Source organism: Brachyistius frenatus, unplaced genomic scaffold (assembly GCF_029030835.1).
Source record: "Brachyistius frenatus isolate BFR_SWC_R1_liver_20210118 unplaced genomic scaffold, ASM2903083v1 Contig_10, whole genome shotgun sequence".
Classification (NCBI taxonomy): Eukaryota; Metazoa; Chordata; class Actinopteri; family Embiotocidae; genus Brachyistius; species Brachyistius frenatus.
Genome location: NW_027210609.1, coordinates 1958986 through 1982984, shown reverse-complemented (window position 1 = coordinate 1982984; position 23999 = coordinate 1958986). Strand labels below are relative to the sequence as shown.

At 41.2% G+C, this 23999-nt stretch overlaps 1 protein-coding gene across 4 annotated transcripts in view; it reads left to right on the top strand.

Annotated features, from left to right (window-relative positions):
* Positions 1-23999, top strand: part of foxj3 (forkhead box J3) — a 72668-nt gene that overhangs the window by 13021 nt on the left and 35648 nt on the right. For 3 of the 4 annotated variants that reach the window (XM_069690833.1, XM_069690832.1, XM_069690829.1), the window contains exon 2: positions 17101-17595. In XM_069690833.1, coding sequence (XP_069546934.1) covers positions 17275-17595 — 321 coding nt within the window. In that variant the 5' untranslated portion in view covers positions 17101-17274. Of the gene's footprint in view, positions 1-9146; positions 9260-17100; positions 17596-23999 lie in introns of all 4 variants that reach the window. The other variant, XM_069690830.1, reaches the window with a different exon arrangement.

Sequence of the window (23999 nt, the reverse complement as noted above, 5' to 3'; positions counted from 1 at the left end):
GTGCAGTGTACATTTTTTTTTTCTTCCAGGGGAATATCTCCGTGTTTGTTTGCGTGTACGTGCCTGTGTATGGCCCCTTTAAGAAGCCTGCATTTTATTTGCTGGCTGTGTCTGGGGCCCAAAGTGGAGCTCCTTTCTGTCAGATGAGTGAAGCTCTGCAGAGGCAGCCACTGGGAGTTCTGTTTCATCTCCTCTCATACTGCTCTGGAGCAGACATGCAAATCCGCTGTAATGAGCGCAGCCTGTGTGGTGGTGGTGGTGGTATTGGGGGAGGGGGGAGGAGAGAGGGATGAACTCAGGAATTTAAACTGGAGAAAGGGAAGGTGGAGGAAAAAAGGTGAGACGCAGACACTCCTTGCCAGATAGCAGGCTACGAGAATTTAAGGGGTTTAGGAGAGGGGTTATGTCGGGAGTGTTGGAAGTGACAGGAAGTCTTCCCTCTCAAATCAAACATTCATTAGCCTGCTGTGGCTGCACTCTTCCCTTAGCTGTTGAAACACAGAGGTAAAGATGCAAATGGTGTCACGTTAATTAGCCTTATCTTTTACACCAGCAAGATGTGGTGTGAAATGGAAAAAAAAAAAACCAACAACTGCTTCATCATCATTACTTTTAGCACATGAAATGAGGCTTTTGTGTGCTGCTGAAACTGTAGCATCCTAAAATGCCTTTTGTTGATGTAATTCTTAGGTTTATGGAGTTTTACAGCTGACAACAATGATGTAACATGTTAATTTATCACGGCAACAAACCTTTTGATTGAACGTATTTTGTGATAGGAAGAATTACACCAACAGTTTCACTGTTAAAAAACAAACCCAATAATAATTAGAGAAGATTCTTTAAATGATCAATTTACCCTCTGTTGATAGTTTAACCGTCCCTGAACTGGATACTGCATCAAATGATTTATGAAGATAGGTAAATACAGGGCGGTTGAGGAATATTTCACCTGTTATCGTCGCTGCAGTTTGTGAAGTGTATCATAAACCTCATTAGTCTGTCCAATAGCTGCGCGAGTGTAATTTCATTCACTCGTAAATAATTAAATCCCCAGTCAATGTTGGGGTGCTTTAGCCTTTTTCCCTCCAATAATGTAAAGCACTCAAGACTGTTGATGAGCTCTGGAGATCAATTGGAGGCCAACAGACGCTTCACATGCGATGAGACCTACAACATGTCATGGGGTCCTAACTCCCTGTAACTAGTTATGATCCTAGATCCTGGTTCTAAAAGTCCAAAACTAACTCGGAAAACAAAGGATCCTTTCATTCATTTTCTGCCACATTTCAAGAGCCATGAAGATTAGGCAAATTAGGCAGATACTGGATTAAAAGGCTTTGTCTGGATGAGAACCGTGTGGTTGTTTTGTTCCTTGTAATGCGTGGTTGTCTAACATGTTGGAAAGGTGATGTGCAGAGGTGAAAAAAGAAAGTCAAGTGAGGCAAGGCATCAGTTTTTTTCTGGTTATTATTTTTTAGTGTGAGAATGTAATCACACTGAATAAACTGGCAAATGAATGCGTTTTACTTTCATTTTTCTCACTTGCTCTCTTTGGCTCACCTGCTTATTGAGCTTTTTTTCTTTCTTTTTTTTAAATAGTTGAAAGTCAGCCACGTTCAAGTCATTGTTGTTTAAGCATCACTAAGATTGAATTACATTTCCCCTTGTACATGTATTGATGCAATCAGGGCGTTTTTGCCGTCAGAATGAGTACTATACACAGCTGTTGTAGTCTGAGGCTTTTGTTTGACTGGTAAGCAATTACTGTCCTGTCAGTGCTGCAGTTGAACTCCAAGCGTTTGGTTGGAAAGTAATGCTTTGGGAGCAGAGACTCTTCGGGGACTGAAGCTGAACCAGGTTTACCGCAGGTAATATCTTTGGGTTTGTTAATGCGTGTTATACATGGAACACAGGGAATCAATAGACAGGCATAACAATGGATTTGTCAGTGTTGCTGAACAACTATTCCTCTGATGTATCTGATGTTAACCCATCGTTGCCAAAATGTGCTAGAGTGCAGAGTCGAAGAATAAATGTCGGCTACCCCACACAGCTCCTTCCCCTTCCTCCTCTAAAATTAGAATTCTACATTGGAAACGCCACATTTCACAATCGTAGAACAAATGTCTCCGGCTGCACGTCTGACAACACCGCTTGTTCACGCTGAAGGGAGCTCTTTGCTTCGGGGTTGGGCTATCTGTTGAGCTCTGTTGGAACATCATCGGACTTCCTCGTGGTGTCTGAGGTGGCTGTGGCCTTTATTCACTGACAAATAAATTGTCTTTTGCCCTTCCTTATAGTTGAAATGTTTGCTGTGTGGAGCTTAAGCTTTAGTTTCACTTTGAAATATTGACATCTGGGCTGATTTGTGACATGCAGATTAAAATGGTAAATTCTGGAGAGTTTAGTGTTGAAACTTTTGTAATATGTAATACAATATGGGTTATTCATTTGCTGAGGATGGCATTGTCTTCATACTGTATCGTTAAGTCAGCTGCTCGAAAACATCCTCTCTAAGAAGTACTACTTTATAGCAGTCTTGTCATTTCCTGTAAATTCTTGCTTAACGATATTGATTCTTTTTTTGTTGTCGTTTTTATTTTTGTTCAACAACATTCAGAAGGAAAAACATCACAAAAGTCGCGTTTTTGCTTTATTCTTGGTTCTCTGTCGGATCTGACTGTTGTTAGCCAATTTGTGACTTGTGCTCAAACAATTCGAGTAGTAAAACCATTATTTGCCGAAAAGCTTTTATTCAATGGCACCCGAGGCAAACTGCCAAATACGTTTGAGTTGCCATCGAAGTGGAAGCCCAAAACTTTTGACTCCAGGCCTAACTCACGTGTCTGTGTATTATGGTAAATCCTCTGGTTTTGCAATGACCTATTGTGGCGTTTGTAAGCCAGTAACTTCACAAGTGATGAATCAATTTCTTTGCCAGTAAGGTATTTTGACTGCAGAGCTTAAACCAATAATGACTGCTGCTCCCTTCCCCCTCTTATCCACACACACACACACACACACACACACACACACACACACACACACACACACACACACACACACACACACACACACACACACACACACACGGGTAAATAGCAACATTGTCTCCAGGAAACCAAATTAATTGAAATGATCTGGAACGGAATAAGGTGAAGCGAACAGGTATAGACACCAACGGCTGTCTGCTCCATAGGAACACAAATTCCGGGTCAGTCATTCCTGGTCAGGCTGCAGACAGCCTCAGTTTCATGTTTTACTCCACTGCTCTCTCCTTAATCAGCAGTAGACGAAAACCAAGCTGCCCCCAAATTACCATGGAAGTCGTCTGGAGAATGCCCAAGGAATGTATTAGCTCGTATAAACAAAGACAAGCCCTGGTGACGTAAGACCGTGTTGGTTAAATTCAACAGCTGATTGCAGTACTTTCATACTATTTTCTGCAACACTGCTTAATCCGTTTCTGTTATGGTTGTCTGTGAATATATTGATTGGTCGGGCTTCACTTGACTTTGAGTTTGCGTGTACATATGCTCTGTTGATTTGTTTAACCTGCGTATTATTTGGCATTGTAATTCCAGAGTCCACGTCCTCCTGTCTGTTTGTGGCTACAATGTCTTAGTAATGTTGAAGATAGGGGCCAAAGAAAATGAGAAACTATCGACCGTGACTTTTAATCCAGCTAATATTTTCTGAGCTATGTTGTTGTGCAACTTCCAACGCGACATGCATTATCACTCGGGGGGGGGGGACACAGATTTATGGCAGGTGGCAGCCTCTCCGCTACATGCCCCAAAAACCTCGATCATTGTGATTTTGTTTTTTCCTATGAAGCTTTGGCGTTCAGTAAACCCGCATAATACACCTTACGTTTGTCACGTACACAATCACTAATGTAGCTCAAAGTGTTTACATGTTACATGTGAAAAGCCATGTTTCAGTGAGAGTGGGAGAGTATACATGCTGCACGTTATCACTGGGCTGTGTTATTATCTGCAGGTACAGTATGACTCCAGGAGCATTTTAAAGAGCCTGTATGGAGGCGCGCTAAACCAGTGAAATGGGACATGAGGAGTCAAAGAGCAGCGCTTCAACAGCTTAATGATGTAGAGGCATCCAGCTCCGTCAGGCAGTAAACTCTTTAATATGCTGTTAATTATTTCTGAGAGATTGAATATTGATTAAAAAGCAAAATGGGTTTAATTATAACTCCAGCTCCAGCGCCGTCCTAAATGAAGAAGATTTTGAGGTTTACGTGAGAAGAACATCAAACAAACCAAAACCTCAAACTATTTCGGCTCTGTTTGAATTTAGGTTTTTTTGGTTTGTGCTTACTGGGTTTGAAAGCGAGTGCTCCGTCTCGGTGTAACCGCTGTCATAGCTCCTTCTCTCAGCTCCAGCTTTAGAGCTGCCAATGCTGATCCACTGTCTTTAAATTTGAATTTCATGACCTGATTCCTGCTCCGTGTTGCACCCTCAGAACAAGCGTTGCCCACTCAGGTAATTCCTTTAAATCATGCTTGGCTAATTCTAGCCTGGTTTCTCTTTAACACGCCTGTGTCCGACTTAATAATGTGCTCATACGTGATTTTTTTTTTTTTTTGTGAGGGGGAGCGATGTGGACACATTAAACCATGCCGCTTGCTCAGTTCAACGAAAATCTCTCTTACAAATTACAGTATTCCGATCAGAATTAAATAGCCACAATAGTCATCGTGGTTGGGAGGTTGAGAGGTAACGGTCGCCAATTTGATTCACTGGACCAGCAATGGAAGAAAAAAAGAGAGCGGGGGGGCAGTGAATGAGCCCTTTTCCCTTCCCTTCAGCAAGGCACTTAACTCCCAACTTCACAGGCGCCACATCTGCAGTTGCCCACTACTCTCTGTGTGTGTGTGTGTGTGTGTGTGTGTGTGTGTGTGTGTGTGTGTGTGTGTGTGTGTGTGTGTGTGTGTGTGTGTGTGTGTGTGTGTTGACTAGTCACGAATGGGTTAAATGCAGATGTCAAATTCCTGTGTAACACATAATTGTCACTCAGGGTTAATTTCCACTGTTAATTCATTTGAATATTATTTTTGTTATGTATTAAGATAAAAGTTTCAGTCCCGGCTCAGACTATATTTCTTTTGTCTATTCAACAACTAGAGACAAGAGAAAAATTGTGCTCTTAGATGGAACTAGACTTTTCTGGTAATACGGTTTCTGTGGAAAAGGGATAGCTGTCATATCCCATGCAGAAGACCTAAGGTCATTGTCCTTCACTGCCGACTGAGTATTTAATATCAACATAGAACTTGATCTAGCCAATGCAGATGAGGATAGGCCCTTAAGATTGGCTCCAAATGCTGGGTCTGCCAATGCCTTAAGTAGTCTATTTGTGATTCAGCAGCAGCTTCTTGCTGGCTGCCAGGCTGGCATGGAGTCAACCTCCCAGGGGGACTGTGTTAATGCGGGCCCCCAGGCCGTGGGACTGGGGTAATTGGGTTCGCATGGTTGGTGTCAGGACACCCCTTCCACCTCCAAAACAAAGGCCACCTCCCAGGCAAGCTGTTAAGGACGGAGAGACAAGCCCCTCCTGATGAGTACGCTGATTCACCAAAAATACTTTTTCAATTACTGGAATGTTGTCCGGGTTTTTTTGTGTTTTTTTTTTTGTTGCATTGACCTGCACTGAGGGGCTTTGTGCTTGATCTACTCCGATCTCTGTCTTTCTATCTGAATGTACTGCATATCCAGCCCACCACACACACACACACACACACACACACACACACACACACACACACACACACACACACACACACACACACACACACACACACACACACACACACACACACACACACACACGTAACATGGACGTGGCTAACTGCTGAGAGCATCTACCTAATATGTAAAACTGCTACATCTATTCACATTTCTCCCTTGGTTTGGCTCTGTGTGGATTCAGGGTTTACAATTCCTGTCGCTGGCTTTGTGGCCTCTTTAGACAGCCTGAAGCAGTTCAGTTGATCCCCAGATCTTTGACTACTCTGATCCTCTGTCCCTCCGCCAGGCCGGGCAGGCCGGGCAGGGGTGGCTTTGTTTTTTTTTGTCCGCAGCAGCTGGATGTTTTTTCTCTTTACTACACATTTAAAAGACGTCCCTTTGTTTGGCACCGACTAAATAAGACAAAGGTGTCTCTCTCTTGCCTTTTTAAGGTTCGGTGGGTTTTAAAGGATCTCAGGGTTTAGCTTAGCTTTTTTTTGACAACTCTCGCTCCTCAGCGTTTGAACTGCCCCACAGTCACAGTTGCGCTCCCGATTGATTGGCAGAATAATTACGTACTTGATTTGTTCAACCACAGGCGAAGTGCGTTTGAGGGAGTAGGGGAGCAGAAAGAGCGTGTATGTCATTTCTCTTTTTCACGAGCACGGCAAAGAGGGGCTGCTTTCCTGCATCTTAAAAATTAACTTTAACAGAACGTAGCCTACTAATAGCACTGACACATCGGTCGCACTACAAAACATATACACTTATGGACACCTATACACTCGTTACATTCTGTAAGCGGCGAGAGGCCCCGGCTGGCGGCCGGCTCCGCTGTAGGCTGAACAATGTGCTCAGCCGCGTGAGCGGTGAAGCGATAATTGACACATCCTAAAAATGCAAGTAAGGACTGGGTTATTAATGCTTTCTTCCTGGGGGTGGTTTCAGCGGAACCATTAAGCCTTTAATTGAGAAGGAAGACTGACATTAAAAGCTGTTGCCTTGGCATTGCTGTTACCTACTTTTTGTTTTTTAATGAAGATGAGGCTTAGGGTTGTTCGCTGCATTATTACAGAGCTCACGCGCAATCACAATACTCAGACGCACCGTTATTTTAGTTTGAGAGACCTCAAAAATAACTCTCTAAGTCCTTTGCCTCAGGGGGTGGAAAAAGTGAGGAGTCTTCTCTTTGATTGAAGGGCAGGTAAGCAGAGTTCCCACCCCTCCCTGTTTATCCCCCTTGCAATCTCTAGGAAAACAAGGGCTTCTCCCACGCTGGATATATGGCCGTTGATATGGAAGGTATGACCCGGGTTTCGGTCGAGAGTACACATGCCAAAGGCTTGTTACCAGGTTACATCACTGTTGTTGTTGTGACTGCGTGTGCCAAATCTTCAGGCATAACAGAGGGAGCACACTTAGCGATTCCCCTCCCTTTTGCCAAGCTACCATCACACTACAGCAAGACTCTTGCCATAATGAGCTCTCTCTCTTTTCCCCTGCTTCGTCTCTTTGTGTCTCCCTCTCCCCTCCGGTCCACACGCTCTCAGAGTCTGGGCGGCATTTACCAATCAGCGCTGTAAATATTTATTGTGGTCTGTTTGATTGTAAGTGACATTGTTTTTAATGCCGCATTCATCACGTCTGCAGCTCTGAAGTAGCTCAACGGCACTACAGTCATCACAAGTCTTAATGGTTGCGTCTGTGTAGCTGAGCAGACACATGCTGTTAGAGTGTTCCCCGTGACGGATGCATGACTGCAGTAAAAGGGGATTAATCGCGGAAATTGCAGATAAGTGCAGGAGAGCACTGGTCTGGTACCTATCAACAGTCTTCTATCTGCAAGTGGGAGAGAGAATGTGAGCTGAATAGCTGACTCTTTTCTCAGACAGGAAATGATGACAGTAATGCACAGGTATTTGGATGGAAGTTGTTGCAAGTACGCAGATAGGTGTGCTAGGTCGGAAATAAAATGGGCTAACTGTGGTGGAGTGTTGTTATAAAATAGTATGAATACATCTTTGTCAATTTGTGTAATTTTTTTTATACAGTGATACATCTAGATGAATCGGCAAACTGAAGTCAAAATGGCATAGCACAACTTGCATAAGAAATTAAAAATGCTAATTTTTTTTTTTTGGCAGTATACAGTGGTGCCGCGGTGGAAACTGTCGCCTTGCAGTGAGAAGGTTCTGGGTTCTATTCCGGTCTGCGGACCTTCCTGCGTGGAGTTTGCATCCTCCAGTCCCCCCTCGTGACCCTGTTCAGGACAAAGGGGGTTTAGATAATGGATGGATGGATGGATGCTTTTCTTTTGTAGAAGTGGCTGAACATGTTGCCATTGTATTCATCATGTAGTTCAAGAAATATTGGTACCAAAATCTAGCAAGAATGAATAATGAGACTGAAATATCACATTACCAGTGTGTTTACAATGTATCCCAAACACAATCATGTATTTGTTAACATTTACTGACTCAAGTGTGATGAATTTTTGAATTAATTAGACATAGTAAAGAAATTAATCCATCATTGGTGAAAATCTTTAAATTATTACACTCACAGACACACACACACACACACACACACACACACACACACACACACACGCACAATCACATACATTATATTTTCAATTGCATTTATAAGCACTGCTAACGTGAGCCTTTATGAACTTTGTGTGGAGCATTGCTACATCAGATTCAGCTGTTTGCAAACAGTAACATTTGAGACCATGAAGATTTTGACGACACGTTAATAAATAGTGAATAACTGAAAGTCGCTCACCTTGAATTCTTTTACAGATCAGGATGCCTGACCTTCAGCTGCTTAAATAAGTGTTTACTGTTCTTCAAAAGACTGGCTTTTGGTTGTCCGGCACGTAAAATACCACCGGACATGAATCCTGCGGTGTTTTTCCCCACAAGTTGCAGTGGAACTGTCGCTGCACATGTTGTTGTTATTTTACAGTATCTCCAGTACCTGTGGCTTTTACAGTACCTTCGATTATTCTCTAGAAGAATAACTAGTGTCACGTTTCAGAACTTTTAGTACCGGCGGTTCTCGTGACATCTCTACGTTAAACACAGGGTGCAATCAGACCGCTGTTCTGACCAAGGGACCTGCTCAGATTGGAATATTACATGATGTTAAGTGTCACCACTAAATACACTCGCATCAAAACTATACTATAGCAGTGTAAATATGCTGTTTTAATGATTTATATTGAGAGCTGTTCGACCTCTCTCGCATGTAGTTCCATGTTTAACAAACATAAGGTCTTGGTGTAAATGCTTAAGTTATTGCTGTTCATTAGGTTAGAAGCAGCAGTTCCCTGCATGTCCCTACAAACCAATGCAATGTGCCTTTTGTTGTGTTGTGTTGTTTTTACACAGATTGCATGCGGTGAGCAGTCCGGACGATCAAGGATTTTCTCAGGCAAACTTCAAATCAATCGATTGACGTCTTGGGAAATGTAACTCCTCCAACCCAACTCCTAATGACACAGGCAAGACCTCAAACTTAGGATGCAGGCTTCTTTTTTCTTTTTTTTCTTTTTTTTTTGCTTGCTATCCCCCCTGCTTCCAGATGTTACGCTAAACTAGGTTAATTACTCCTTCGATTTAGCTCGATACGGATCTTCTCATCAATCCCTCAAAAAGATAGCAAATATTTTCCAAATATTCAAACTACTGTTTCACTATTCCAGGACTTTAGTGCCTTGTTCACCCAGAAGATGTAAATTTACACTTAATGTCACGTTCAAGCATCTTTCCAATTAAGCCATATGGAAATGATACCTTATATCTGTTGAGGAGAAAAGCCCGTGTGTTGTGCTCAGAAACTATGGCGAAAGCCCATTTTCTCTATCCGCACTCAGCATAAAGGTAAACTGAAACGTATTGTTAGATCATGAATCTTTTTCAGGTTTATTAAATTTACATTACTAAGCAGAAATGGCAGATTACAAACATTTAGTTTGCATGATGTTTGTTTCAGTGAGACTATTTATCCTTGATTGACATTTGCCGTGGGGTGTCGTGTCTTGTCTTTAACGGCTGCTCCCCACTGGGAATGCACTGCAACCTGATTTTTTTGTTAATGTGTTTTTTCTCTTGACTGAGAAGAATTGGACTATAATTCAAGTAGTAAAACCATTTTTTTTTTTTTTTTTAAAGCTTTTGCTTCACCTACTTCCCTTTAGTGTGCCTCCTGTACTTCTGCTTCAGTCGGGATAGTTCCCTCTTCTTACAGAATGTCTTGCCTGTGAGTTTCATTCATTAGTGTGGAGGTTGTATGTGACAATAGTAAAGTGACCTCATTATAGGTTATTATATATATTTTATGGATAGTTTATCTCGATTCTTGAACCAGTGGTTTGAGAATTGATGCTTGTCTTTCAGTAATGACAGATATTTTTCCCTTTTGCTCTTTGAAATCTGAGGCATTGGAGCTGCCATTATTATTTACATCAAATACTCAATTTAAAAGCATTGATTTTGATTTTCTAGGTTTCGTGGTTTCACAAGTGATTGAAGGTCTAAATGTTTACTGTGCTTTCAACTACTAGTATGCATTATAACGTGATTTTGACAAAAGCAAAACTGGGTACATAAGATCAATAACTTACTTTGGCAGGTGTCTGGTCTTTGCAGGGCGATTGTCATATTGCATTATAGAATACAGAAAAATACACAGCTGTAAGGAACAACCTGTATTCTTTGGGAAAAGCTTACCTACATACTATATTTAGGGAGACTGTTAGAAAACAGATTTGTCACAGGAAAAAATTAGATGCAATGAAACAATTAAAATGTGAAACAGTATAATTACAATGAGTTTTTTTTTCCTGTAGCAAGTTGTAAAACCAGTCACATCGCATCCCTAACTGTAGGGAAAGAAAATGATACGCTATCCCTAACAATAACTTAACAATTACGTGGAAGGGATCACCATAATAACAGTAACACTAGATATTGCCTTCAAGTATTTCATCCCACACGCCGCCAAATTCAACATACTACGTTCTGGTTTACACTTACAATAATTTCCAATTAAAAGTAATCCAGTAAAAGCGATAAAGTGTTCTCGCGTATGAACTACCACTACCTAATGTGTTGTTGAAGTTGTGCTCATTCAACAGGTGGCGTGTTGTCATGTTGGAGAACCCATCTGCCGTCGCACCAAAGCTCAAGTTGTTTGCACCATACATTTGCTCTCAGACGCCTTCTGTGGTCTTAGACGGGGACGTTCTGCCCCTTATTAAATGCTCAAAATACGTTGCCCAGCTCATTGCTTCATTTAGTGGGTTTTCTGAAGCTTTTTAGGGGTGTCTGTTGCAGAATTTCTGAGTTTGATACAAAATTGGATGTGTGCTCTCTGGTCAAGCTTTAGGTACATAGCAAAAATTGAAAATGCCCAAAGACCACTGGTCACAGAAACATGTGTAACACGGGTGCTGATGATCAATTGATATAACTCGGAATAAATATGAAAGATATTCCTCCCTCTGCTCCAGGCACATTGCTGTGTTGCGCTCTATCCATATGCAAGTGGAACAGTCTCCGCACTTTTCAGTTACACCTTGTGTATATATAGACATGGCCCCATGAACCCACCTTTTTTTATGATACAATTATATTTTGTGATTATATGAGGCGATAAGAATTTCCTACCCAACCCTATTATCCAAGACCTTCTGAAACTTTAAATGATTTAATTACGGTTTTGAATGTTCAAAATCACCAGCAAAACTTGGTTGCGTAAGAAAACGATATCCAAACCCCATTTGTTGCTATGTTAAACATCTGCACGAGTTTATGGTCCAAATGAACTGATTCATACGTGTTGTCTGACCACATGTAAAGGCTAAACCGTTCATAGGTTATCCAAGAGGCTGCAGTTGAAGGTGAGGCGAAAAGCCTGCCATAAAAGAAAGGAGGCGGAGGCATGAAAATGGGTCAAACAGCGCACACTTTCTGACACTGAAAGCTTCCATTGTGTTGCTCTTGTTTGTATTTACAATCAGCGAGAGATTAAGAGAGAAACGAGCTCAAACACTGCTTATTATGTTGCCTTCACACATCCAGCTGCTGCGTGAGGTGGATGTGGTCTTTTTCTGGAAAGGTGAAAAATGTATCTCCACAATTCTGATGTCAGAGAGGGAAGGTTTGAGACATTGTTCGACTATCCGTCAAGCCTTTTGTATGAGTATGCTAATGACATTACAGATATGTATGTATGTATATATATTTATCAATCTTCCGTCATTTCTGAATTTGAATTAAATAGGTGGCTACTCCTCATTATATCAAATGTAGAGGATATTTAAGTGCCATTCACTGCAGCAATATCACAGTTGAAATATTAATTCCACCTTAGGCATGCATTGTTAGGGGTACTAAAATTTTAAGGGCTTGCTAAGTACAGACATCAATTTTGCAATAGTGGAGATGGGGAACAGCACTGATTTTATGACGCACTTGCTGACTTGCATCTCAGTACACACTTGCCTAACATGATGAAGCTGACGAGCTCTGTTGTGTTGAGTAATCCCTGGTTGTTACTCCGTTTGTTGCCTCATCGGGGATTGTTGAATAAAAGAGAGCCTGGCACATGTATAATAGCCATGCTGTCAGTTTGATTGAGCCACTTCAGACTTAGTAGCTGAGACACAAAACACCATCACTGATTTGCTGTCAGTGCTCAGTGGGCAACAGGACTGTTGATAAGTCCTGTCAAGAATTTGGTAAATTAAGATGTCTCAAAAAATGCTTTCAATTTCTCATTCAGAACTAAATCTGCCATTAATCCCTGGAGGACAAAGAAACTTTGAGTGTTGAATAGAGAATGAATTTGACCATCCATTTCTCCCTCTCAGCCCTCGAAAATACTCCCAGCGCTCCATTCTGAAAACAAATTAAAGTCGAGGGAGAAAGACGTTTTCTTTTTTTCGGTGATGACAGTGACGGAACCCCATTTTCCTACAGAAAGATCAAAGCGGCTCCATGTGTGTGGTATCGCAGTCTGTTCCCTTGGGCTCGTAATCATAGAGCTCGACCTCTCAAACCTCTCGGATGCACACCATCGGCATTTTCGACTCCCTGCCGGGCCCGACGCCAGCTACATTGTGCCATTCACACCCATTCCTACTGCTGCTGCCTCCTGAGCACACCTCTGCCTACCCCCAGACCCGTTAGTGAACACACTCAGACAGTCCTCCCTGACGCAGAAGCAGGCTGGGGCTTGCCCCTGCTCTGAATGTCCCACAACCCGGGTAATGAAGGCAGCAGGGGGGCCGTCTTACTGCCTGCTTGTGTTGTGCTTCATCATTGCTGCCACAGGCCAAGGTTCTCTAATTAAGACACCATCTTGGCCCTGCAGATTATGTAGCAGCTGGATCATTAGTGAGGAGGGTCAAATGGCATGTGTCTCCATGTATCGGGCGGAGTGCCTTTCATCAACCCTTGCCTCAGTCTACTTATCTCCGGCGGCCACCAGAAAGCTCGGCAGGCTTCCTCTTTGCCAGCCAGCCTTTATATTGCGCATTTGGTGACTGTGGTTTAATTTACATAAAGACCTCCAACTGTTAACTTGCACACATACTGAGCTGCCGGTTTATCAGTTACACCTACCTAAATCAATTACGTGGTGGCTTCCTATATTCTGTTCTCCTGCTGTATTTTCTGATTGCATTGCATTATACAGTATAGAGTACAATGAAGATGCATGGGTGGACAACATTTTAGAAACACTACACATGATGTAACCAATTTGGTCTCGGACCAAACAAAAATAAAATTGTAATTACACAAATTCACGGAATAGATGTGTAGATAACGTATAATGCATTGTACGTTGCTTAGCATTTTTTCACAGTTATTTTAGTTTTGGAGACAGTTTAAAATGAGGAACTCTAAATCTGTGTTTCCTTTAATACATTTGGAGTATTTCAAACTTTAATCGTCCAAATTATTTGTATTGAACTAATGCTCGCTCAACAGTTGATGTGTTGATCTACAGACAAATAATCTGCAGTTTTGAATATAAATTTATTATTTAAAAAACTTCAAAGCAATAATGTGAAATATCATCCACTTCTAGCATATCATTTTAGGATTTTCTGCCTTTTTCTGTTTTATCATTGTAAACAGAATATCCCAAAAAAATTAAAATAAGATGACAACTTTTATTTCTGGAATTTTATACCGTTGCATTTTCCTATAGTTTATAGAACCTGCGATCAATCAAGAAAATAATCAGCATATTCATTGATGATTAAAATAATAGTTACAACCCTACCTAAAGGGCGGGGCGATCCTTTACTGATATGGGCTATTAACTGAATTGATCTCAGCATTACATTTACAGGGCAACTTATTTCAGTGTGGCTGCTCGTACTTTTTGGTGGTTGTATGACACTGATGTAAAATCTGTCCTGAAAGCCCAGTGAGCTGATGAAGCTTTTGCATGATACTGCAATTATTTAAATAGATAATAATATGTATAGTAGGGATGGGCATTCCTCACCTGTTCGTACGCATGCACACAAAAAGAGGAAGAGAGACTCTCTCCCCCCACATAAACACCGGCTCAACAAATGTCATCCAACTTTGAAAACGATCGCCTTTGGACAAATCTGTTAAGAAGCATGCCTTTAGCTTCATCTTTGAGATTACAGCACGCCCAACATCAGCCTCACTTCGTCTTGGCCATGGGTTATTGATCAATGGATGGACCGTCCGCTCGGCGCTTCACTCTAATGCCGGTGCTTAGCTGTGGTAGATTTATATGCTATCTCTACCTGCAGAGTTTGCACTGCACCACAGCCTCATTCATTTGCTGAAGGAGTTTCACAGTCTCACAGAACTTTTGATGGCTGCAGTTGTCTCTGCACGTCTCCGTGCGTTTGTTCGCACTGTGGCATCTAATCTCGCAACGCCACACAGTCTTTGCCTGGCAAAGTTCTGGAGTCTGGCAGTAACGTGTTCTTCCTCTCCATATGTTCTATAATGGCGGCCGGCAGACAGCTTTTAGGTGAATTTCCACCACCTGGTAAAAACGGGGGAAATAAGGAAGGATGGTAGTTGTATGTACCATTTTTTTTTATATTTTTATGACTTGAAAAGATTTGAAAATCATGACCAATCCCTAATGTAGATTCATATTTAAAAAAAAAAAAAAATCATTTGTTTTATATTTCAGTTGTTTTCTACTCAAAAAAGAAAATCAGTTTGTGAGTCACCTTTGTTTCAGGGTGGAGACACCTTGTGTATGATTTGTTGATTTTGTGATGAGGAACTGTTTTTTTTACCATGAGTCTGACTCACTTGTCAGTACAGTCAGTCAGCAGGCCTGATTATTTATCGGTGTGCTCATGACTGCAGAGGGTGGGAGAGTGACGTTCATACCTTCTTTGTTTTCATTTAGCCTTGTGAGCTTGGAACAATCACGACACAAGTGTTAATGAAAGAAGACTACAAAAACACAGTTGAAAGTGGATAACCTGCTGGGTATCTCACCCGACACCAGATTTTTTAAATTCGCTTCGCAAAGCTTTAAAAGTCAGCCAAAGGTAAGAGTGATTTGAGAAGCTTACTCCAAACTTTAGTTTTTCATAAAGGTTTTGTTCCTGACATTAATTCAAGGTGACACAAGCTGCTGTTTTCCATCACATCCACGCCTTAAAGCCTGAAAGGGGAAAACTTGGATACTCAAAGCGTTCTTTATAGGGAGTGTATCACGTTAAAAAAAAGACAAGAAATTGAAAAGAAAAAAACCATGTAAATGTGTTTTGCTAAAAAAAAAAAACTTAACAGTGCCTTATGGAACCCTACCCTGATTATAAGGGAAGAGTTGGAACCAATGCCTTCCTCAAATAATGATCTCCCGCAGATGGATTTGGTTTTTCCCTTCTCTGACTTCTGTTTGGATGTGTGAAAATGCCTTCATCATCTGCTCTGCCTGTCTACACTGATAGCAGATATTGAATTGGCTGCTGTGCACGAGCGAACCCCCGCTGTGAGAGATCAATTGAAAGGGACAACCATAAACTGCTTCTGACCAACTGCCGCCAAAGCAGTTTGCCCAATTTAGGAATTTCTTACTCTTCCTGTTGCATCTAATATCGACATCAGAAGTTCATAAAATTATGTTCTTTTTTTCTGTGTCCCATACACATTTTTTTTTTTTTACTTTCTGATAAAGTAAACAGATGTAAAACAAATTTTTCAAATGTTCCATGTAAACTGTCTACCAATAGATTTGATATTTTTTAATATCTTAAAAAAAAAAAAACGTGTCAATTTACTAAATTACTTTTAGCAAAATTTTCTAATTATTCTCCAATACATTTGAATAGTTTAAATAATGGTAACCGTTTGGTACAATTCCACATTACTCTCATACTTCTTTTGAAAGTTACAGTATTTGACCTATTGAGTGCTGTCAAGACTGTATTTCTGCCCAACCTGACACTCGAGCTCACACACACATACACACACACACACACACACACACACACACACACACACACACACACACACACACACACACACACACACACACACACACACACACATGTGTGAGCATGCTCAAGTCAAGAGAAAAACCCCACAACTTGGTGAGGATTCCTCATTCTCTCGACTGTTCTCATTCCCCCCACCCCGAGCCAGATTGCATTGTCATCCTGCTCGGGTTTTTGTTTTTTGTTTTTCTTCACCGATACCCGTGTTCACCTACGTTAGTAACTTAAGGCCTTTCTACTCTGCTCGTCTATTTTAAGACTGGGAGGGCAGTGTGCCGAGAGGGACAGAGAAACAGGCTGTTGCGGGCTGCGCTCCGTACAACGAGGCCAACACACACAGCGTTGAGAACAGTTTGCAAGACGACACTAGCTGGCTTGTTTACGGCAGAGGCTCCGTTTGGGGGAGGAAGTGGAGCCAGGGGAAGCAGGCAGGCAGGGAAGAAAGGAGACGGGGTTTACTAGCCTCAAGAGAGTCGGAATTCCTCCTGAGCCGTTCCCCCATTTGGCTGGCAGTTGTGAAAACAATTGCCTGGCATTTACTCTGTGTGCAGATGGAGTCCCAGCTATGAGTCAGCTTTGAGAGCAGCAAGTGGTGGAGAAAGTGGTGGGCTTGTGATCTCCTGCACAGCCAGTATAAGCATACTTACAGCGACACTTGGTTTTACATGTCGGGCAAACTCCGCAGAGCTGCTTCGTCACTTGCATTTCTTTTTCGTACTCTGCTGTACTGCCGATATACGTAACTTTTATATCTAATGTTTGGTTGTTTCTTGTAACAAAGATTAGTTGACTAATAAAGACATGTCTGTTTCTTGTTTTTCTAGGGTTGTCCCACAGAAGATGCTATGCTGATGCCCTGAGCTGAGGGAGCCCTGACTTCATCCCCTCACGTCGTCATTTGTTATTCCCCACCTGGTCCGCTCTCCATCAGTCACCAAGCGCCAACAGCAGCCACCGCCACCTTTTCCCCACCCCCTCCTGCCCAGCCTGCCGTCACCATGACGTCGGAGCTGGAGAGCAGCCTGACCTCCATGGATTGGCTTCCTCAGCTGACCATGCAGGCCGCCATCCGCAAGGCTGATGCCCAAAATGCCCACGGGCCAGGCATGGGCAAGAAGAGCACCCTACTGGATCCTAACACCACGTTGGACCAGGAAGAGGTGCAGCAGCACAAGGATGGAAAGCCTCCCTACAGCTACGCCAGTCTTATCACGTTTGCTATCAACAGCTCGCCAAAGAAGAAGATGACACTGAGCGAGATCTACCAGTGGATCTGTGATAACTTTCCCTACTACAGGGAGGCGGGCAGTGGCTGGAAGGTGAGGGAAAAAAATGACATATAGCCTTCATTTATGCAAGTGGAAAATGTTTATTAAAATGCCATAGTGATTGTGTTTGTAGCTGGGCTTTTAGTTTACCTGCTAGTGACATATTTCTTGGTTACAAAAAATGGACATGGCAGTTTACTTACAAACAGACTTGTAATGGTGATCGCTTTCTCAGTCAATTGAAAATAGTTCCTGTAAGGCACAAGTTTGTTGTGTTTTAATACGGTTTGAACAACAATGGAGTGATAAGGCACAGGGTGAATCGGCTAAATCGGACTTTGGGCACAGTAAGTACTGTCAATAGGAACAATTCATTGTTGTTTATTTGTCTTTTTCTGGGAATTGTTCGCAATAAGAAAAATACTGTAAATCACAAAAGGTATGCTTTAGCAGACACTCTGATTTGATGTCAGAAAATATAGAAAATTATTTTTAATTGATTGACCTTTTGTCAGTTTGTGTATTCTGTGTATTCACATGTTGATACCTCCTCTGACCTTACATTTTGTGAGAAGCTTTTGTCAGCATTTGTAGAAGCGTTAAAATTTATATTCCCTGACCCAAATGATTGTTTTACGGGGGCTGGGAATCATAAATAAAGTGAGATGCCATTGGTAATCGCCATTGTCACTTCTGAGAAAGCTCCGAGAGAAAACTGTGAGTGTGCCAAATCACACAAAGTGCCTTACTCCTCCGAATGAAAAATGGCGCAGCCCTGAGAGAACCATATGAAGTGTAAAACCCTGGATTAATATTCAGAGAAGTGGCCCCTATCTGTGCGAACACAGTCTAAATAGCCCATTCATGGGTGGTATTATTCATTGCAGATGCCTTGATAGGAGAAGGCCATTATGCAGAAGGAGAGAGCCAGTGCTGTGTCATCATCTCAAGGAGCCCATGATATACAGAGATGAAGCTATGCTGATTGCCTTTTAAAGGGCCCAGATGGAAATTGATATTAGAATGAGTTTTCCAATCAGTCGACGTTTATTGGAAATAGAATCTTAGGCACTGCTTTATTGCAGTCAGACAAGATGTATGAAGCCCATTTCCTAGGGCGACAAGATCTGGCGTGTGTACAGGCTGTTTTGAGGTGTGTGTGTGTGTGTGTGCGTGTGTATGCGAGTAGGTGAGCTGGAGATGAGAAAGCATGTGTTATTATAAATGGATTGATTTGAGGTTTTGTGGCAAGGCCTTTAGTGAGGAAATGAATTGTTTTATTTTGCAACCTTTGTTTCTTCTTTTACCTCCAGCATCCCTTATTTAGTTGTCAGCCGCAAAGCAGCATATGTGCTGTCACTCTGCATGTATTTCTGCATTACGTTACAGGCATTGTCTCCAAACATTGATGTCAGCTCTGCATTTTGTATACCACCTTCCTTCTTTAGTATTAGTACAAGGTCTTTGTTATTGGATTTGTTAACGAATCTATTCGTGGTCACTCCGTATCTGGTAAGCTTAGAAACTGCGCATTTTTATTTTTATCCAGAGAGCAGCTCTGAGTAAATTATCATTTCGGGGGACTGAAGTGGTGAAATGTTACGCTGGAATTATAAGTTCCGCGTCTGCGAGTACGCGAGAGTCCTCTAGAGCCCGCTTGAGTCCGCGCGGAGGTGTTGACTCTGTGTGGACATCCGCATACCTCCAATTTGTTGTTGCCATGCAGACCAAAGGTCCGTCTCTACCTGTGCCTCTACAATTCAACTTGAAAACAGTACAAAGGCTATCAAATGGGCAACAATGCCCAGGGTTTAGTAATAAATGTTCCTGTGTACACTGGTCTACTGTGCATGTAGGCAAACTTGATAAAGTCCAAGAAACATCGATGTGTCCATTTTGTCTGCAGCTCTTCGTGTACTCGTCTGCCAGAGAGTGTATTCAGGTCTCTATACGTGTTCACAGGCTCGTATATTTGAGAGCGTTACTAACTTGCTCAACTAAAATAACTGTAGATAAGACAGAGCATTTAGTTAACACTTATCCAAAGCACTGTGATTGCATATACTTTTTATACATCTTAGAGTGGGAGGCCTCAGTGGGAATCAAAACTGATGGTGCTGGCAGGGTTGACGCTTTGCTCTACCCACTGAGTTACAGTTCCACCAGATACAGCCGAGAGGAAGAAATGATATTAACTCACCAAAGCTTGTTTAATGTGTTGCTGTTACTGTGTCTTTTAGTTCTTTTGTAGTCAAGAGCGAGTTTATCCCATCTTTAAGAAAAAAAAAAAACAGGGATGCGGTTGTCATAAAAATTTAAAAAAAAAATCTTGTTCTAAAAAGACTAACAATCATAAATAGCATGACATTTTTAGAGATTTTTATGAAATTCCAGTTGCTTTTTTAGATTTGAAAAACTTAAAGAAGGGCAGGTATCATATGTAGTGTTTTTAGAATTACACGATTTTTAGATGTGGCTAAAGCCAAAGTGATTGTGATTGTGGACAAAATGCCTGCAGGCAAGGCTAAAGCCACATTTTAAATGCAAGATTCAGTCCACAGAAAACAAAATCTCAATATCACAGAGTTTGTAGATCTTGCATCATACAGCAGGTTATGTTACAGCAATATAGTTGTTGTGAAAACTTGGTATAGAGAGGTTTCTGAAAGGTTTAGTGTGATTATTCAGCAGTACTCAAAGAGGTTATTTGTTTTAAAATCACTTTGCTAGAATTGTGAGTCTTGAGTACACAGTATAATACGTAGTATTCAATATGTATATACATAATTACTTTTTTATTATTTCTTTTAGATACCATGGAATTTGGGGGATTTATCATTTATTTTCAGCGACCACATAAAACTCGCTAAATATAACATGTTGGAAAGGCAAGGTTTTTTTTCAGTGCCAGGTGTAATATAGATTTGACGTAACTAGAATGATGTCGTTCGTACGAGAGTAGTTTAATTAGTCAGCGTCGGTGGAGACTGACGCTCTTCAAGCACTTTCTGGTTTAGTAAAAGCTTGCACGGATCATCAGATTCTGGCCTAAATGTGGGTTGCAACTGTAGAAATACCCTCACATTCAAAAGTGTGAAAAACCACATCACTCTAACCAGGATGCTGTACAGCGCAGGAAACACTGAAAGAGCGGTTTCAAGATGTGCTCATGGACTTGGAGCCTGCGTCACAATTTATTTTTGTTCCTTGATTCTTGTTAATAGGGTGTTTTCCCTGCCATAGATTTTCTGAGAATCTAAACTACTGAAATAATGAATATACAATAGGTATAAAATCTTGTCATTGTATAAGACATTGAAATGAAATCCGATATTACTGTTTCCATACCTGGGGCATTTGAACAAGCTGCAATAGCCTTAGGTTTGTTCCTAATGTTTTTGTGCTTGGAGAATTTTCACATCCCATCACACAAATGATATTTTCATCTAAGCCTGTGCACAAGCCTTAGGAAAGGTTCCTCCCCCAATCATCAGGAGGTCACTTGGAGCTTGTTCCGTTTTTTGGGCTTTTTGGCTTTAAAATCCAGAGATACTCAGAGATTTGGGAGAAGAATAATACCTAATTGAAATTGTTTGATTCTCTAATATGCATGGAGCAGCAACATTCTCCCAGCACTGTGGCTATTACTATGAAATGAATCCACCTATAGTGAGGCTGAGTAGGCATGTTTGTGTGTGTGTAATTAGTTGGAAGCAGGCATGCCGGGGTGGGGTGAATGTAGGTCGGATGTAGTCATCGCTCCTCTGTTCCCCTGGAGATGTCAGTCGCAGGAATTTGGGACTCAACGCACGCATGCGTCTGTTCAGTATGATAATGCAAGCTGTGCCTGTGAGATGAGACCTGGCTAATCTGGGCACCAGCAACTCATTTAATCATCTCAATAGAACGCCATTAGCCTGCGCTTTTAAAAAAATATCAATAAGTGCTGTCAATAAAAGCAGATAATTCATCAAGGTCAAAAAATGTGAACGCTGCCTTCGAGAGTGCAGAAAATGTGCTCGGCATCTATGAGCAAGCAATTAGTTGGTGCTTTTCTTAACACCCTCTCTGGCTCTCTGAGGCACTTTTGTTTCATGTTTTGCAGGTTTGTCTAAGGAGTCTTGTGCATGATTCAGCTCGTATACTGTAGCTTCCTTGTCCTTCTGTTCTTTGCATGTAAAGCATTGCTTTTTGAAGATCTGCCAGATTGCTTCAAGATATTTCACATACCAGGATTCTTAAACACATATTTCCAAGAAATTTATAAATTCTCGCCTGCAGTGCTGTTCTTTTCTATAATGAAATATACTGTCTTTTTTGTCATAACGCATATTTGTTGACGAATCTCTTGGATTTCAAAGCCATTACAGGCAATGTAAGCCGGCCCAGATGACTCCTCTGAGATTAAAAGGTCAATGGGAGCAGTCCTCACCCACAAGGTCAGAAGTCTGTGTCTTTCTCCCTGTCAGCAACGCTTAGCAAAGATGATACTTGTAGGATTTCAAAGACTTGACTTTGGGCGACATTCATTATTTAAGAATAGGAAAATTCAGTGCATGGTTTGGATTTGATATTGATATATTTGGATTTTTGTGAATATGTAATTTCTTTAAATTGTAAATGAGAATTTTTTTTGTTTGTTTTTAATGTGGAGTCTTGGTGTGAATAGTATTTGACTGAATGGAACAGGTACTGAATATAGTTTTCAAGTCAGTGGTCGCAAGTTCTCGAATCTGCTCCTTCTCTTCACGGATGCTGTCTTGCATGTCATGAATGACAAATCAGCACGCTCTCACTTTCGCTACGTCTGCTTGTGGGGCAAATGTTGCATAAATGATTTGCAAACTTGTCGAGACACTTGAAGGAGGTGGTGCAGAGGAGTGGGTATTTCCCCCCCAGTCAACATCTACCTGCATGCATCGTGGTGGGCAGTATGGTAGAACACTAGCAGCACACTCTTAATCGACAATATATCGACAATATTTTCCACATTTTATTCAAATTACTTGAAGCGCTGATTCACCAGATTGGTCCCTTTTTTAACATTTTAGAGTCTTAAGTGGATTTCAGTGATGGTTCACCCGTGTCAAAAAGGGATCCGTGTGTATTATTTTCCGACATTAAATTACAAGCTTCTTTTTTTTTTCATTACAGTATGATGAGATGTTTCTTTCTTGCTTTTAGCCAAAAAAAAAAGGAAAATTTTAATGTAACTGCTTGAACATTATTTTAAAAGGCAGACGGTACTTCTTTTCATGAGAAGGATGGGTGTGGATTTTTTCTTCTTTTACAGAATAAAGACGTGTCATGTGATGCAAACTCGTTTTAAATGAAATTCACTAACTCTTGCTGTTGCAAGAAAACCTAAAATTTTGAAAATACATTTAACTGGCTATAATAATTAGTTCCCTTTTCTACATTTTAATATTGACTTAACTCATTTTTACTGGTAAATGCACTTAATTCCAATTTAAAATATACTAATTTAATATATTATTTTGGTATTATGATATAATGAATAAAGCATATAGACCGCTGTCTATGTGAGGTCCCATCCCCAGCTCCAACTCCAGCCTGTCTGAGTAAATAAGACTCTGCTCACCTTAGCTTAGGCAGAGACAGAGTGACAGTTTGTTTGATTTCTTTTCTGGTATATTTTCTGTTTTAAAAAAAAAAAAAAAGAGAAGAAAAAACACCTGAAATGTTGACCTCCATGCTCATCTCAAACCTTCTCCCGGCTCCTTCCAGGCTCACTTCAGGCAAAGTGTGTAAATTCCCCTCTGCATTTCTTCCAGGTGAAGAATGCCAAAGAAAATCGGGAGCAATTCTCAACCAGTTTAGAAATGCTTGAAATGTTTGCTCTTGAACTTTAACTGTTGAGGAGATTGTTGCTACTGGCATGATTTTCTTTTCTTTTCTTTTCTTTTCTTTTCTTTCACACCTGTGTACAACTAAAGAAAATTAGTTGAAACAGAACGTAGGCTAGTGTTGATTGCCTAACAAACATTGAAAATCCCACTGCATTTTCACTGAGGTCCATACCTCTTACATGATCTTGTTAACAGGAAAATATAGCTTTGGTCTGTAAATCGTTGTGTACAGAGATGAGGCACAGAGCTCCCTTCTGCAGGGGCCCTGGACCTTGCTTTGATCTCATTATAAAATGCAAATACACAGCACCCTAAACAGATCAAAGGTTCAACTTCCCATTGGATCTGAGGCTTAATAAAAGCAGCCCGGAGCAGTTTTCTATTTTTTAAAGAAGTGATTTGGGTAGCCACTGGTCCTCCAGGACATTATTTACTCTGGAGATAATGTTCTTGGTTCTGACTAGTTACTAGCCACAGCTCAAAATCCTTGCTCCTGTTGCTTATTTAAATAAGATTGGTCAGGTATGAGCATTCGTGCCTCCTGCCCCTATCTCGCACCTCAAGCTTAGGTTTGCAGGGCCTGAA